At 46.2% G+C, this 18,743-nt stretch overlaps 1 protein-coding gene across 1 annotated transcript in view; it reads right to left on the minus strand.

Annotated features, from left to right (window-relative positions):
* Window positions 1–349: 349 nt before the first annotated feature.
* FAAH (fatty acid amide hydrolase) overlaps window positions 350–18,743 on the minus strand; it is a 222,569-nt gene continuing 204,175 nt past the window's right edge. Inside the window, exons 17-21 of the mRNA XM_087392616.1 lie at window positions 18,652–18,720; window positions 18,492–18,556; window positions 17,588–17,649; window positions 1,064–1,159; window positions 350–797 (exon numbers count right to left, since the gene is read on the minus strand). Of these exons, the coding sequence (XP_087248742.1) occupies window positions 741–797; window positions 1,064–1,159; window positions 17,588–17,649; window positions 18,492–18,556; window positions 18,652–18,720 (349 nt within the window). The 3' untranslated portion in view covers window positions 350–740. The remainder of the gene's footprint in view (window positions 798–1,063; window positions 1,160–17,587; window positions 17,650–18,491; window positions 18,557–18,651; window positions 18,721–18,743) is intronic.

Consider the following 18,743-nt stretch of genomic DNA (forward strand, 5'->3'; position numbering starts at 1 on the left):
GTAGGAAATGCCCTCCATAGCATAGCCTCCTCTTAAATTTAAAACAGAGATGGAATATCATCGTACATAAACCATCCTGGTACTTAACTTCTACAAATTATCTTTTAAGCAGTACAAGAAATATGAAAATGACACTACTTTTAAAAGATGTTCCAAAGCAATGGAAACTCTCATCATAGAGTCCCAACACATAGCTCCATGTAGATAAAACCTTTATATTTCCAATAGAGTTCATAATTATCCTTCAAATAGAACATGGCAAAGAATCTGCATTCAACGATATATTTTCCATGGAGAAAAAGCGCATAAAAAACTCCAAAGATAGTATTATTGATATTTATTGAAAAGACAGGTTAATACTTAGCAATACATGGTTGCTCAGAGAGCACACGACCATGAGCATGGCCAGATAGTCCAGAATGCTAAGCACCACGATCCCAAAATACGATAATCGACAGATGTGGTGCATGAGAGGATCTCTGAAGGAAATTTAATCTAGAAAAGAATCACTCTTCTCGATGAAATACCATCCACACAATAAATATAGTTATCAACCTGTAAAGAAGTGAAAGATAATTTTAAATAATCAGAGAGAAAATAAAACTTCTGGTTTCTATTTACAATGAACAAATGAGTTTCAACACACATTAAAATTTTCAAAGCCTTTATCCACATGCACCATGAACAGGTACAAGATATTCCACAAACAATTAGAAGAATGTATCATGAAGCATCTTTGATCATGATGGTTTGAGTAGATCATAAAACACTGGTGGCCGTGTTTGCAAGCACAATCCCTGCCACAAGTGAAATTTCAGACAACGTTCTCTTTACTCTCTTTATTTAAAATAGGCTAGCACAAAACAGAACTTAAAACAGTTATAAATCACAGAAAACAAAATTCATGCCAGGGTCTGCATGCTAGAATAGAAACATATGCTTGGAATTTCAATGACATTAATTCAAGGTTCTATGCAGCTAAATAATTACGATAAGACAGAATATGGGTGTTAAGGAATAAATTATTAGCAAATGCTGTACAGGACCTACGAAGGAGAAATACCTCAATAGCTGAAGCCAAGCGCAGTAAGGTTGCCTCAGTCCAGGGTCTTCCTATCAACTGTAAACCAATTGGAAGCCCGTCTTTATCAAAACCAACCTGCGAAAGAAGTTGATATTATTTTACTTATGGAAAGAGAAGTACACATGTATATGAACACGGATATATTCATGTGAGTAGTTTATATTCTTTATATAAATTGCAAACAAATTGTAAGTCCAGACTCCGTCTTTATAAAACGAACCTGCCAAGAAATGATACAATTATGCTTGTGAAATGAGAAGTACATGTGGAGATGAACATGGATATATTTATGTGACTAGTTTATATTCAACTCCATCATGTTTAATCCAACCCTTTGTTTTGACACACAAAGGAGCCCAGTTCATCTTTTTATCCATGGCTATCGGTTTTGCAATTTGTTAGAGAAATTATTTAATTTGTAGGCTTACATAAGGGCCTCATAAGTTTGGTCATGCGGTTGAAAGGTGGCAGGTAGATGCCAATGTAGCTATGCATATTTGGTGGCCGAATCCACCATAGAACTGATTTTTAATCAAGAGTTGAAATCAAAGGAGTGATTTCTCTCTATGCTGGTCTTTAAAATCATGGTATTGACTCTCTTTCTTACAGCCATGTATCTTGAGTGATAGACTTCTTCTGTAGTGTCTCTCTCTAGTTATGAGAGTCGCGCTTCTTGATGAGCATATGGTAGCATAGCGGCTTCTCTGTGTGTAGAAGTTAGTTAAGTTTTCCCTTGAGAATGGATGTATCTGAGCAACAATCTCAGTCCCTGGATGTATCTGAGCAACAATCTCAGTAGGGACGAGCACCCCTTGTTGGTTTAATTCGATAAATAGTTTCTCTTGTTCCAATTGAATCCTCTCTCTTGCTAAGTCTATATTTCTTCTTTATGATCGGTTCTAGCAACTTGTGTCAGAGAGAGCATTGCATCTATTAGCACCAACTTCAACAAAATTCACATCAGATGCTTTCATGTTTTAACACAGGGAAAAAAGAGCGGCGGGGGGGAAGGGAAGGGGGGGAGGGGGGGGGTTAACATTAGCCTTCCAAAAAGAGGAGGTTGCTCTCACTGAAAGATTCAAACACACAATTCCTCTTCACCTACGGGTGCCCTACTTCTAAGATATGGAACATTTTTCTTTCCTAAATAGAACCAAGCAACTTGTAATTTGAAAAGAGAGCATGATATCCAACCCCCTTCATTAGTATTCCCCACCTCTAACCCCCCCCTCATTAATATCTCTTGAATTATTTCAACCCCCCCCCCCTTCTCTTCTCCAGGTTATTGGGAGCTCATGGGAGGAAGAGTTGGAAAAGTGAAGGAGGCTTGAGAGATTTTGACAGAGTCTTGATTGAAACAAAGAAGATGAAAAGGTGTTGACTTCATGCAAGCTTTTCCTCTTACCGTAGCTTTCACTAGAACTCTATGCGATCAGCCATGGGATGGCCAGCCTCTTGACTAATGTTGTGCCAATGTTTCCTTGAGGGAGGTATAAATGCTACCGTATTCTCCGGATGAATCCTCATAATGCCAGGCCCGAAATGCAGAATTGAGAATCATAGAAGCATCCTTGCCAGTTGGCATTTTCAATGAGCTGTTCACTGGTTCATTGCTTGATTTTTTGGTACTTTGGTCACTCCATGGACCAAGAGCACTTCTGGTACTTGGTCGCTCCATGGACCATGAGCATGCCTAGTACTTGGTCACTCCATGGACCAGGAGCATGTTGGGTACTTTGGTCACTTCCCTGGACTAGGAGCGTGTCTGGTACTTGGTCACTCCATGGACCAAGAGCATGTCTGGTACTTTGGTAACTCCCTGGACCAGGAGCATGTCTGACCACTTTGGTCACTCCTTGAACACTCCTTGGACCAGAAGCATGTCTAGTACTTTGGATACTCCATGGACCAGGAGCATGTCTAGTACTTTGGTCACTCCTTCAACCAAGACCATGTTTGATACTTTATTCACTCCAGGGATAAATGGTTTGAGGGGCAAATACTCCCATCTGGTAGGTTTACCCACATGTGCATGACTATGTTGAAACAACTTGAGCCACTCACATGATTTTCTTGGTAGTGGCTTTCAAAGCTACATAAGCTCCACCCATACCAACATGGGCCTCCTCTAAGATGGATTGATTTTTGTGCGAGAGCACACACATCTAGAGATGTGATTCTTCCCCCACTTGTATAGATGCCCTACAATCAATTTGAAAGGGGCAGCTTAAATGACGCATTTGGAGTGAGCCTTTGAGAGAGCTCGTTGGTGGAAAACACATGAACCACACTAGCATACGATGGTAGGAAGGAGTCCATAGCCAACAAGCATCCATCCAACGTTGAGGATAACCTAGAAAGGGTGTCAGAGACCTCAAAGATCTCTCCGAGTGGGACATCAATGGCCAGCTGCCACGTGTCACACGTAGGGCCGTGTGGGATCCAAGGCTTGCCTAGCTCCAAAAGGTCCACTCAGGGGATTGAGGAGAGAGAACTCTTCAGCCTATCAATCCTTGTGCACCACTGCATGTGGGATTGTTCCCCAAGGGCCACTGTAATGTGGCATCACCTCAAGCATGCCTTAGTTGGGCCTTGGGCTTGAATTGCCCATTAACCCATATTTCGGGCTCTAACATCATCCCTCAATTCAAGCACGCCGAACCTTGACGTCAATGCCAAGTGTCAAGATCTAGCAAGGGAAACACATCCATTGGCTACCATAGCATGCGACACACATCACATGGGTGCCGTGCTCGGTCATCAAGTCGCCATTTGGCAAGATCGGAGCCTGCCATCTATCAAGTCACAATGCTACGATGTAATTGTCGCAGTCACATTTCACACACTAGTCGGCCCTGCCTTTCGAGTGTGTGTTCAAGCTTGCATGCCTTTTCTCTACATAAGCCCTCAATAGTGCAGCCTATTTCTTCCACATGTTGCCTCTTGCAAAATAAAAACCTTGCAAACCTACTATTTCGATAGAATGGGTAGAGCAACAAGGAAACCACTTTTATACCATGTCAATAGGACGGGTAGAGCAACAAGGAGACTGCCTTTATACCATCAAAGATATGTCACGTTTCATATAGAAGTTGAGCATGTGCACACATCAACCTCTCATAAAACACAAAATCCAAGAACTCTTAAACAAAAAGGCAATCTACTTAGCAAATATACAACTACACCGAAGGAAAGCCATAAAACTTGTAGGGGAACCCCCCAGGATCAGATAGGAAGCTCTCTTCCACTCAAACCAGACAACTGGTGCCCACAGAACCTCTGAAGGTGTCTTTGTATACTTGTCAATCCTGTAAATCCACAACCTGTTTCCTCAACTCTTCTCAAGGCTTCCCAAACATCTACTTCTTAACGCGTGAAACCTCTTGCATAAACCCGGCAGCAATATTGCAAGCCAGCAGCCTTCAACAACCTACAGAAAGCTCTACCAGGAGACTCCTTCCAACAAACCCAACACCAAACTTAGCACAAGAACAGAAAACCTTATGCCACAACACAGCGCCAACTCTCTTCATGTATGTGGCACACACAAGCCCACAACAGCACCTGGAAACCAATGCAAAAAACTGGCGCAATATCTCTCCATAACCTACCAGTCCTTGCAAAAGCGATAACTTCTGATACAAGGATTGCATTGATGCACTATAAAAATGAATATTGTAGCCCTCGAGCACTCTACAACTTTCCTTCAATAGTCTCTGCACTGCTCGCCAGTCTGTGAAAACTACAGGTATAAGGCAGCTCCCACGGCTCTCTTGTGCCAACATCTCCTCCAAAAACAATCCTGGGACCTTCCACATCAGCTTGCCCATGAAAAACACAACCTCCAAGCTTTTTGGCACTACCAATCCCTCCAAAATCAGCTCGACATGCAGAAAACAACGTCAGATCTGACATGCACCCATGGAACCTTTGCTTTTTCAGTTTTCACTAAAGATGTCTCCAAGTAAACCACATAACCACATGTAGCTAACCGACCTCCACTATTGGCTGCTCATGCAAACTTGCAACCATGATGCAACCACTACCTTTGTCATTAAGACTCCTGTAGAGTGCGCTCATCTCTCAATACTTCCCTTCGTCTCAAAAATCCTCATCACATGCACTTAGCTGCCAGCTTCTCAAGGTCCACAATTAGATTCTTGTGGGTGGAGACTGTCGACTCAAGCTGCAGCACCCTGCTCCCGAGCTGCTGCTCCTCCTGCCTTGCCATAGCCATCTCCTCCTCCCACCTTCTTGCTCCGCCTCCATCTCCCCTACCTACCTCCTCCTCCTCCTTCTCTTGCTCCTCCATCTCCCGCCATCTCCGCCTCCCGCCTTCTCCTCCTCCGCCTCCTCTGTCTCCCACTACCTCCTCTGCCTCTTGCCTTCTCCTCCTCCACCTCCGCCTCCTGCCACCTCCTCCTCTCGCCTTCTCCTCCTCCGCCTCTGCGTCCCGCCACCTCCTCCTCCTCCCGCCACCTCCTCCTCCTTCGCATCTGCCTCCCGCCACCTCCTCTTCCGCCCCCGCCTTCTTCCCTCGCCTCCTTCTCCCCCGCCTCCCGGCATCTCTCCCTCCCACCACCTTCTCCGCCCTCCTCCAGCTCTTCCTCTCGCCTCCTCCTCTCCTCCCGCCTTCTCACCCCATCCCCTCTGCCCCCCTGCTTCTCCTCCTCCTGCCTCTTTCTTCCCCGCCCCCTCCTCCGCCTCCATCGCCCCCCTTCTCCCTTGCCTTCTTCTCCCCCCACCTTCTTGCTTCGCCCCCGGGTCCCCTTCATCTTTCTCCCCTACCGCGCCCATCCTTCTCCACCAACTCTCTGTTGGAGCTTTTTCCTTTTTCCCTTTTCCTGCCCTCCTTTTTTCCCTTTTTCCACCCCGCCTCTTTCTTCAAGGACTCTCCCAAGCCTCCTTGGGGTGAGGCAACTTCCCTGCCCACCGTCCAGGTGGCCTTTTGTTTCTTTTTCCCTTCCTCGCAGCGGGAGTTTTTTGTGCTTGTTCGGAAAAAGAAAATCTTGGCGGTGACCCTTGGTCTGGCCAGAGGGGCTCTATGGCAACACCCTCGAATCCCACAACCATTAAGGTTATCCTTTCTCCAGCTAATAAGCAACATGTGCAGCATGCTGTCTAGTTACTTCAGGACAAGGTAGTTGTGGGCAGAATAGTGAGCCTCAGTCCCACAAGGAGATAGGTGAGAGAGTGGATCCAGGTGAGCTTGACACTAAAAGGAGACCACATCCAGTAGGAGGTCACCATCTATGAAAGAGACGTCTTTCTCATCCAGCTGAGCTCTCTTGCTACCGCCTCGACACTTGTGGAGCAGAGCTCCATCCTCCTTGGCCTGCATCTTGACACTTCTGGAGTAGAGCTCCATCCTCCTTGGCCCGCATATCGTGTACCTTTTCCCTTGATACCATGGCTTCATAGTGGAGGACATGGACACAACACACCATGTTCTTCGATTCCCGATGAAGCTCCACTTCTAGGAGCTTCCAAAGGAATACTGAGCCATCCTTCCATCCATTGGTAGAGCGTTTGGCACGGTGCTGGAGTCCCTGCCAGATTCAGCAGTTTTAGTGGTAGCAGATGACGAGGTCCCTAGGATTAGATTGGTGATTGAGAGCCGAGAGTCCCTAAGAGAGTTGATCCTCCTCGGGACCCTCAAGGGGGGTCCACTTTGTCAGAGAGTGGAGTTTCCCGGTTTACCAAGATAGTGTCTTCGCTGCAGGCAGATGGGCCATCTAGTCCGAAACTAACCTCGTGGTCAGGGACAGTAGACTCCTCCCCCCCCAACCCTCGTAGGACAGGCAGAGCTAGCAGGCTAGAGCCCAGCACTCCGTCAGACAGGAGCATTAGGAGTCACAGACCCCCTATGTGACACCTTTAGAGGGAGAGTGGACCCAGGTGGGAAAAAAGAAAAAGAAACAAAGTAAAATTGGCTCATAAGCGCCACAAACAATGGGTTATACGTAGGGGGAGAGAGAGAGCACGACGAGAGGCACCCGCACGAGGGAGACCCCTTCTTCCAAGCAGCAAGGGCCACAATTCAGCTTGGTGATCCTCCATTAGCGGAGGTGTACCGACCACAGTCACCCTTGCGTCAATAGCATGCCTCAGAAGCTCCTAACATTGCAATGGCAGAAGCTGCTATAGAGGGTAGCCCAGCAACGGTTCAGAAGAACGGGATCCAGAGTCGAGGTGTGCTTGATCAGCAGGGTGGGCCTCTGACTGCCCCTATTCCCTCCCGCCTCCCCCCCTCGCCACTCCTGCTATGATCATCCTCACCACCCGCCCCCCTCCCCCCGCCTCTCCACCTCCCCGGCCTCCCCCCTCCCACAGTAGCTTCTTCATCCTCCCCTCCCCCTATCAGACTTGCCTCGGCTTCCCTACCAGTAGGCAAGGGCAAGGCGGCATCCCCCTCCGCTTCCTCGTCTCAACGGCATATCCCCCTCCCTTCTCAACCCACCCATTCCGGGGGGGATTTAGAGGGAGGGGGCTCGTCCTCCCAATCAGTAGCTCCCAAACTTCAGCCTGGGCGCCCTCTCTTGAGAGACTTTTGGAGATTGGCCTTGGAATTACCTGGAGATCCCGACTTTTACCCTCTACCATTGGAGGTGACACTCATGATCTTGCAGCCTCGGAAAGTGGGTTTAATTAGCGAAGTGGGCTCCCAGACACATCTAGTTTTCCAGTTCGCCTCCACAGGATTGGAGAAGTGGACCACAGGGGCATTTGATGCTATGATGGGGGATCATATCTCACGCATGATGGACGATTGGATGGGTCAACTGGGACTAAATCTTTGGCACACCCATGGTGTTGAAGTGAACTTCCAGTTTAGCTTCACACGAGAGAAGCTGATTTATGGTTTGACAGTAGGGGTTATCAGATTGCCGCCTGAGGCAAGGGTTGATTTGGCACACTATTGGCCACTGCAAAGTGTGCTGAGATGTTCGAAGTGGGGCGTCTCCTTCATTTTGCAGTGGGCACAAAAGATTGGCATAGAGCCTATGTCCACCCTGGTATGCCGTCACATGGTAACGGACTACTTGCCCTCCAAACCCCCCTCAAAGTCACAAAAGGCAGTTTTTTTGGAATAGGCACCCACCCACAGGTGAGCCTTGTTTCCTGCTTCCCCGTCCTCATGAGTTGGACCATAGTGAGTTGGAACGTGCACGGGTTCCACGATCGTGCACATAGTTAACCGCAGTACCTGATCCTTCGGCAGGAGTTGCAGAGGACAGTGGTAGAGCGAGTAGTGGACTTCATTTTGATACAGGAGCGCATGTTCTCAGCATCAGACATCCAACGACATCATCACCTTCTTCGAGAGAGAGGCCCGGAGGTGTGGTCTCCTGCCGTAGGACAAAGCGGAGGGTTCTGCATCTCGGTCTCCTAGGCGGTGGCCTCAGAGGTCTACGATTAGGGTGAGCTTCCTAGGGCGGGCAGTTCGGATGGGAGTCACGATGGGAGAGTCCAAGATTGGTATCCTGAATGTGTATGTCCCAATGTGTAGACGGCACCATCCAACCTTTTGGAGGAGGCTAACAGAGTGTCTGCTAGATGTTGACTCCTGCATCGTTGGAGGAGACGTCAATAACCTGGAGTTTGGGGAGGACAAACAAGGGGGTGCCTTCTTTTTCGAGATGCCAGCAGTAGAGCTCAGCACGTGGGAGTAGTTCATCTTCACGATCAGTGGCAAAGACCTGTGGATAGAGCCAGAGTTTAGGAGGATTCCTGGCAGCCTTCTCTTCTCATTCGGCCAGAGGCGACATGATGGATTGCTTGAGAGGATGGATCACTTCTACATCGGAGACTGGGCACTCCATAGAGGTGGCTGTAGCTCTACAGGGATTCTAGCAGGCGCCACAATGTCAGACCACTCTCCAGCAGTTTTACACCTAGAGCAGCGTCGCCATGGACTTCCCCAAAAGGGGGTCCGCATTCCAAAGAACCTACTGCAAGACGAGGAGGTTCTCGGCTGGTTATTGTAGAGATTTGGCAGCAGCCAAAGTCAGTACCCCGCGAGGGATGGGCTTCGTGGGTGGCAGATGTGATTTAGGGGAGCAGAGAGGAGTTGTGACGGAGGAGGGCTCTTCAAGAGCGCGAGCATGCACGACAACAAGACCTCGCCTCCATAGAAAGGCTCAGGGAATAGGACCTAGGATCCTAGTGGCTCACTGATAGATTTGAGAGTGTGCGCCTCGAGCTCCTGGACACGGAGGTTTGGCAGGCTGAGTTTTCTTACCACTCCACCCGGGCCCGCTGGGTTCAACAGGGGGATACAATGACGAAGCAGTTTTTTCAGACCACTAGGCCTCGATTGGGAGGTACGCAACTACAACGATTACGGGATCCGCAAGGTATCTTGCACACTGATCCACATGAGATTTTAGAGCTGACCACGAATTGCTACAGCCAGCTCTTTCAGGTGGAGAAGGTGACTCCAGCTTGCCTTGTGGCCCATGAGTTAGTTTGGGACCATGTTCCGACAGTAGTCTCGAGGGAGTAGTGCAAGAGACTAAAGGAGCCTTTCATGTATGAGGAGCTTTGGGAAGCCTTGAAGGCCCTCCCGACCCAAAATTATCCTAGCAAAGATGGTTTAACTCTGGCCTTCTTTTGTAACTACTGGGACATCATTGCCAACCCTTTCGGCTCAGCTTGCCAGGAGATTTTCGACACAGGTTCCCGAATCCCTGAGCAGGGGGTGGATTTGTTTGATCCTGAAAGGGGGAGATAGGTCAAACATCAGGCAGTGGAGACCGATCACCCTGCTGGACACCGCATACAAGATCCTTGCTAAGGTCTTGAGTTTGTGGTTGCATCCTCATCTCACTGACATCATCCATGATACACTGATTGGCTTTGTACAGGAGCGCAGCATCCTGGACAACATTTTCACGTTCTCAGAGGCAATGGATTGGGCCAGGGAGGAGTCACAGCCTTTGGCCATCCTTCTCTTTGATTTTGAGAAGGTTTACGAGACAGGGTGGAGTGGTCTTTCCTAGAGGGCACTAGTTAGAGGTTGGGTTTCTTAGATAGATGGATTAGAGGAGTCTCTGTGCTCTATGTGGGGAGCTCTAGTTAGATGCTGATTGGCAGACACACAAGCCATGCCTTCTCTCTCTCTCGCGTGCTCAATCCCCCAGGGCTGTCCCCAAGCTCCCTTTCTCTTCCTTTTTGGGGCGGAGGCAGTAGGCTACTACTTGACATCACAAGTGGCGGGCCTCACAGGGTTGAGGCTCCCCATCAGGCAGGAGGAGTTGTTAGATTCGGAGTTTGCAGATGACACAACCTTGTACGTAGAGGACACCATAGTGAGCTTGGAGAGAGTTCGAGGAGCCCTGGCTATTTATTGTGAGTCCTCTGGTGCACAGATCCACTGGACAAAATTCATCGGTTTCTTATAGGCTATGAGGAGACACAGGGGACTCGAGAGTGGGGAGTGCCTTTGGCTTCCGCTGGATCCCGCGGGCTAGACAATGACGAGGTACCTCGGGTGCCAGGTGGGTATTGATACTACAGCAGAGCAACAGATCGCCCCGGGTCTTGAGAGTATTCGGCTCAAGCTTCTCTACTGGAGCTCGGCCAAACTCTCCCTAGCGGGCCGTGCCTTAGTAGCAAACCAAGTCCTTCTTGCCACGGCCTGGTATATTGCCTATTGCTAGTGCTTTCACAAAGGGTGCATTGGACAACTCCGATGCATGGTTCGGTATTTCCTTTGGGCAGGTTCGGACAGCAGGAGGAACACCAGAGCCCGGGTCGTTTAGCAGACGGTGATTATGCCACATGCATTGGGAGGCTTGGGTATCATTGATCTGGAGATGCGGAGCACAACCCTCTTGGGCAAGTTGGTGGTGCGCGGCCTCACCCCTGGTACAGAGCCCTGGAAGGCTCCTCTTACAGCGAGGGCTTCTCAGGAACACCCCATGCACTAGGGGTAGTGGCAGCATTCACATAGATGGATCTTCTCAGAGGCCCCCCTTACGAGGAGGGTTCCCCATGATGAGGAGCCTCCATAGGGTATGGCAGAGATTAGCAGGGGTCTCATTCATGCTCAGCCCCGTTGCAAAGAGGAGTTCGATTGTCAGTCTCTCATTTGGCACCCGAAGATCAGGGATCAGGATGGATGTATGCTAGGAAAGCGGACTCACATTGGTTGGGCACAATGGGACAGTGGCCCCGACCTGCTCCTTTGGCAGATGAAGCAGATTACCCATGGAGGCAAAGGCGAGGCTTGGAGCCATAGCACATATGCGAGGGGCAGGGCAGCGGATGAGGGAGATTGACTTGACCATCTCTGAGTCTTGATGGGAGGGACTCCACATTTGGATGGACAGCACTTGGTTGGGTCAATTTTCTTGGACTAGGGTCCGTTTGAGGAAGATGATTCAGTGAGGCAGCAAGCAACCTGGTTTCTTCCATGTAGGGCCTGGAGGCCTACTTCAGGCACTCACTGAGAGAGACCCGGAGATGGATAGGAGTCTAGATGGGATTCATTGGCAAATGATAAGAGTTGTGGGCCGATTCAGGAAGGAGTGGCACATTGATCCTCTAGCATCCCAAAGCACGATGCCCCCTGATTTTGCCTTTGGAATTAGGAAAGTAGGCCCCTCAGGGACGTCCAATGGAATCTGAGAGAGTATTTTTGGCCTTCCAAGATCAGCCTTATCAAGCAGGTGGACGAGGTGCCCTTCTTTTCCTATACTACTCGGATTGGCAGGAGGCTTCAGATGGACTCTTTGACATGGACCCCTTCGAGGGAGAGGCATTGGGTGGACTAGGAGGTCCGTTCCAGGTTTTGGACTTGCCTATGGTCTAGTTTGCGGCCGAGGAAGATCTACTTTTTTTGGCTGGCCGCCCATGGAGGCTTACCCATAGGCCTATGGTTGGAGCAGATGCGGGTGGAGGGGCAGTGTCATTGTTGCTCTGCTGGTATTCTAGAGACATTCCCTCTGTCTTTGGAATTGTCGTAGCACAGAGCGGATCTAGATGGGAGCCCTCAGGATTATGACACGCATTCAGTGCCTTCATAAAGACTACACCTAGGGGATGGAGGCCTGGTTGACTGAGGGAGGTCACACGTTCTAGATTGATGAGGTCTCTCCACCTTACCGGATACAGGGTCAGAGCATTCAAAGGATAGAGCTCCATGAGGCGGTCCCTCCTTATAGCCAGGATCCTCATTCCCCTCCGGAGGATAGCATGTGGGAGGTAGTAGGCAGTATCATGGCATGGAACATTTGGGTTGCTTGCTGATGGGTGAACATCCGGTTCCACCTTCGGCTAGCTTGGTCGCCATCTAGTAGGATATCATCTACACCTGGGAGCGTGGAATCCTGCGGTGGGCTCTAGGGCGACTGTTGCGAGGCGCGCACGTTTCTGCAAGACTTGGCCTATAAGAGTTTTCTGCATATTCACTCCGCGAGGGATTCACTGGTTGTATAGTCCCCCCACTTGGCTGTTAGCCCCTATAACGATTCCCTAGGCAGTGAACTGGTTTCTCTGGAACACTTGTTGATCTTGCCAATCAAGTTGCCACTGCTTCTCCACAACCATTTCCTCAACTCGTTCACAAATCTTCTCAAACACTTGCTTCTCAATGTATGAAATCTCAGGCATGAGCCCGGAAACAACCTTGCAAGCCAGCAGGTAGCAGCAACCTATGGAAAGCTCTTCACAGCACGAAGACGCTTCTTCCAATAAACTCCAAATCCCAATGCCAGACTCAGTGCAAGAATAGGAAACCTTATGTCACAACACAACACCAACTCTCTTCCTAGATGTGTACACACAAGCCCATAACAACACCTGGAAACCAGTGTAAAAAACTAGCGCAAAAATCTCAACTACCTGTCAGTCCTTGCAGAAGCGATAACTTTCAATACGTAAGTCGGATAGATGCACTGTAAAACAAAAATTGTAGCCCTCAAGCTGCTCTGTAACTTTCCTTTAAAAAGTGTGTCAAAATTCAATGTGTAGCTCAACATATGGTCTTTGTACTGCTCGTTAGGTTGTGAAATCTCATGTATAAGATAGCTCCCAAGGCTCTCTTGTGCCAGAATCTCCTCCAAAAACAACCCTGGGACCTCCCAAATTAGCTCGCACATGAAAAACACGACCTCCACAGCTTTTTGGTGCTACAAATCCCTCTAAAAACAGCTCGTCGTCATGTAAAAAAACAACCTCAGATCTACTTCTAGCTGACATGCACCCATGCAACTTTTGCTTTTCCAGGTTTTGCTAAAGATATCTCCAAGGAACCACAAGACCAGACATAGCTAACCAACCTCTTACTATTCGCTGCTCATGCAAACTATGCAACCACTACCTTTGTCATAAAAAAGGTTCCAGTAGAGTGCGCTCATCTCTCAGTACTTCCGTCAAGTTTCCAACTCCCTCATCACATGCAATTAGCTTATAGCTTCCCTAGATCAACAACTAGAAGTCCGTGGATGCGCTAGTTATCTGTTAGTAGCGCATCATCATCACTTCTTGTAATTAGGTTCCATCTACAAAATCATATTAGGAAAATCATTATTATGTACAAAAGCAAAACCAAAACTCTTATAGGTTCTCTATTGTTGCTTCCTAGCTCCTATGCCTAGATCTAATCAACACTAGCCTAGATTTATGCTTAGCAATGCTAATCCCACCTACCTACTGGTGCTCCTACGTATGATATATACAGCATGTACCATATTTACAGTAATTTCTTGGGCTCCAAAAATAGGCCCAACAATGTGTCATCACTTCATAGGAAGGTACATGCCCACTTTGATACCATGTCAGAAAGCTCAGAGATCTCTTTGAGTGGGACACAAATGGCCAACTATCACGTGTCACATGTAGGGCTACATGGGCTCGAAGCCTCGCTTGGCTACCTTGAGCATCTAGGAAATCATCCTCAACACCAGTGGCTTTGTCCCTTGAAGATATCCTTGACAAGTGGTCTATGGATTGACGTAACCACTTGGGACACACTAAAACCTTGGAGTCCAATCCTTGGAAAAGAAGGATCCATTTGTTGGTTCTTCCCACAAGAGTGTGCTTATTCCACATAGACCTAAACTCGAGAAGTAGGGTAGAATATACTTAAGAGCTTGATGATCCATTCTTAACTCAAGAGTGTGCTTATTCCACATAGACCTAAACTTTCAGCTCCGTACATAAGCAGGTTCACCTTATGGTCTTCATCAAGTTGGGCTAAGATTGGCACCAATGGCCAAGCTGCTAGCATCCACATGAAGATGAAAGATACTTCCAAAATTGGTTAACGAAGAACGCGTGCTCTTACTAGACATCCTTTTGGATCATCAAATGATAGTTGTTGGGATTTTGAGCTAATAAGCACCATTCCTCGCAGAGTTCTATAAGTGATACAACTATGCCAGGTAAGAGAAATCTTCTATAATAACATACATGCCCCAAAAAGGACTTCACTTCTCTAGGAGTGTGGAATAGGTAACTTAAGTATCAATTCCACCTTGGCTGGACATCAAAGTATGTACGGTGTCTGTCCAGATACTAGCCAATGTGTGCGAGGGATGAACCTGAGTACCCTCCAAAGCCTTTCTGCATCTGGCTCTCCAGATATGCCAGGATGCTATGCTCGCTAGAATTTCCCAAGAAGTATCCACAGAGGCATGTACAGCTGTAAAAGGAAGGTGTGGTACCACATCCAACGAACAGGACTCAATCTGATGACGTCGAACTGAAATGGCCCGAGAGGAGTCAGATCTCTCATAGAATACCTGAGGCCCTGTAAGAGAAAGCCAAGCCACTGAGCCCCATGTCATAAAGAATGAGGAGTGGGCAAAAGAGTGAGGCAATCTTGCCATTGAAAGCAGAGAAGTCATCTCAAAAGACCTTAAGAAACCTCAAGAGTCAAGCGGAGAAGTAGGTTCCCAATTGGTTCACAACACTGATGTTCTTCCTTGACCTGGTTATACCCATCCATGAACGACTACAGGGCATGCCTTTTCACCATCTCTCCTATCCTATTTATGAATGGTAGTTGAAACAACATGAGAATGGCAATATTCAAGCTTTGGTAGTCCACACATGTTCTTCCTTGGACTGATGTTCTTCCTTGACCTGGTTATACCCATCCATGAACGACTACAGGGCATGCCTTTTCACCATCTCTCCTATCCTATTTATGAATGGTAGTTGAAACAACATGAGAATGGCAATATTCAAGCTTTGGTAGTCCACACATGCTCGAAGTTTGCCTGGTTTCCTTTTGGGTAAAATGACAATAACACTTCCCCAATCAAAGTAATCCATTGGATAGATTAAACGCACTTGCTCCATTTTCTCGATGTCTGCCTGCATAGCTTTGGCATAGTTAGGATTCATCTAGAATGGCCCTTTGACCATATGGTTAGTGTCCGGATACAAGTCGATGAAGTGCTCCATGATCTCATTTGGGACTCCCTTTAGATCTTTGTAAGACACGCAAAGATATCCATGTATTCTTGGAAACAATCAGTCAATGTAGATAAGTGAAAAGAGAAGAATTAAATCACTGCAAGGAAATGCCAAATTTGTGAAGCTTGCAGTAAAGTATTATGGACCTTTCCAGATTTCTTAGACTATACAAGGACATGCAGCGCCCTATAGATTGGCATTACCACCTACATAGAGGATACGGAATGGATTTGTTAGCATTTTGAAGGAGTTCTAGGTACAACACCAAAGATGCCAGCTGAAGAAGAAGAGCTAGAGCTTGAAGATAGAGTTCAATTATTTGTTCCTCAGTGTATTGTGTTCCATGAACTTCATATACCAGCCGTAGTGGTGAATGGTTCCGGTTTTCAAAGAAAGTTTAAATGATAAGCAATCGAAGATGGCCAATAGTTTGATGGAGTTCTGAGAGTATAATCGAAGATCGTAGAGGCTTATTGGAAGGATCTAAGATGAGCTCATCTATTTCCCAAGTAAGAGGGCATGTCACAAAACAAGACTATTTGTGCTATGATCCTGCAGGATCAATATGGTGAATCCATGCATTACCCTATGAAACACGTGGATGTTGTAAATGATATTGACCAATTATTAATAAAGATATGCACTCCTTTTTTCTTTTGGTGAAATCCATGTATGTTTATATTACACAAAGAGCAGTCCCCAAAGAGGAGACATGCAATTACAATATCAGAAGATTTCATTGTAAGACAAGTAAAAGTAGTAATCTATCTGACGAACAGACATGCAATCACAAAGATATGCACTTACACATATAGGTCCTACGAAGGATATAGAATGTGTAGGATGCATGTGGGTATTGCATTAATAAACGGTACACATTGTCTGTCATAGACTAACTGTCATAGACTAAGGGTAGAACAATGGGGATGCCTGTGGGTGCCAACCCAAAAGATATGAGAGGGTATAGCCTCTCGTACGTTTCATGGTATGGGGAATGCATGCATTCATATGAGGGATGTCGAGAATGTGACGAGCATATAGAGAAGTCAATGGAAACAAGCACACTCACACGAGCCAATCAACCTTACTTCTGCATGATCTTGCATTCATGTGGTATCAATTCTATGTGGTAGCTGATGACAACGTAAACCAGATGTGATCGTTGGATAAAGAACTATACCTTTGACTCCTTATCAACTGAGGCATCTGTAAATGTGTAACTATTGAAAATGAAAGACCTGTCCATCTATTAACTGTGCCTTAGATTTGCTATCTTTAACTTGAATATTAAGCTTGTACATTCAGTCAACACCCAAAGGAGACCTTCTCAGTAGTCCAGTAATGCTCTTGCAGTCTATGTGCGAAATTGGCCCCAATTGGGTGCTGGAATAAAATGCGGTATAATAAGGTTTGACTTTTTGACATTCATCCAACAGTCTTGGTATCCATAAATGCTTGGGCGCTTATGGATAACAAGATTTTGACTTTAGGATCGAAAAGTTTTTGGACATTTATCCAACAGTCTTGGTATCAGTAAGTGCTTGGGCACTGTCTAGACTTGATGATCGTAGTGCAGAAGAGCCTACCCATGCACACTAAGCTCATGATAGACCTTAACTACACGTGCATGAGTATTTAAGGTGCAGGAAAAGACATCATTATTGCAATGAAATGAAAGAAAATGGAATTTTGAAAACAAAATTGACAGAAAATAACTTTGATCAACAAGTTCATAATTTTTCGAGCATTGCAAGAAGATTGCCACATCTAGAGTGACACCCTGACCTTGGAAGGAAGAAATGGTGAAAACAATTCCTAGAACTCGTAAAAGATGCATTAAATATCAACTTGATATCATAAGGTTAAGATCATTTATCCTTGCCATGAATGTAGCTTTAAGAAAATCCCGTATATCAGTCTCAGACATACTCATTCTTAAAAGCAACAAGAAGCCTAATACTGGTTGCATACAGTATACAAGGGTTTGTAAAATTGACTAATTAAGATATTGCTTACACACAAAACTGATATAATTAGGTACAAAAACCACATGGGCATATAAAAAATGTGGCTTACTGGAACCGTAATTGCTGGGAATCCCAGAAAATTTGGTGCAACAACAAAGCGCATTAAGCTTCCTGCCATAAAGACACTACAGAGTGCTCAGGATATGATCGTCACATTGTAAATCCATTCACTCAAACAATCTTTTCTTAGCTGATATTCAGATGAAGACATATAGAGAGACAGCAATCACATAAAGAAATTCTCCCTAATTGTTTCAAAACCCAATCTAAATAGAGATTAGAGAGTCAAAAAAAGTGATCGTGGGAGGCTCATTAAAAGACTAAAGGGATCCCAGGCATAACAAAACTGTAGTACTGAGAAATCGAAACAGAACGAAGAGGAAGATAGACTAGAGAGGGTATACATAGGCCAACCATCCAAAGCAGCGAGGACCGGATTACGTGAGAGCTCATGATTCCCAAAATACTCTTCCTTCTTACACCAAGAGTAGGTTTGTTCATCAAATACTTCAGGGGCTTATGGAATTGTGCTCTATTCCATTGAGTTGCCAAATTGTGTTTTTGCATCAAGTTGTGCATAAGGCTGCACCAATTGCGAAACCACTAACATATGCATGGACATGAAAAGTAATCTCCCAGTGGGGTTGATGACAAGGAAGAGGCTTATTTAAAAGCAGTTCACATCCTCCTAATGAAATCCACAATTACCTATGAAAACGAGTATTTGAATTTAGTCATCCCAACAATAATGGCTTAGAGAGAAAGCTAATAGGGCAATGAACAAAATATATAAATAATAATTGCAATATCACCAAGTCACAACTTTGACAAAAACTTCACAAAGTATGTTTAATCCCATGAGATGTGAGCACAGCAAGAAGGCCATTTTTATCTCAAACAATCCGTGAAACATTACCAAACGAGTTATCATTAAGACACATATAGATCGTTACCTCCGAGAACAAGATTGCTCTCCCCACATTTGAGTGCACTTTTTGGTATTACAGGCGCAGTCATGCTGCACGTCCAATTTGAAGTTATTTAAAAGAAATCAAACTTTGTTCAAGATTCACAACAGGTGCCACAAAAGGCCATTGAAAGGAGAGAAATTACGGAGTTGTTGGTGTTACAATAACATCTACTGCCTTAAATGCCTCCATATGGTAGAACATGGATCTCCTCCTGCTAACCAGAACCAAACAAAA

This window comes from Dipteris shenzhenensis, chromosome 21 (assembly GCF_047967505.1).
Source record: "Dipteris shenzhenensis isolate YYH24624 ecotype China chromosome 21, Dip_SZ_1.0, whole genome shotgun sequence".
Taxonomy (NCBI): Eukaryota; Viridiplantae; Streptophyta; class Polypodiopsida; order Gleicheniales; family Dipteridaceae; genus Dipteris; species Dipteris shenzhenensis.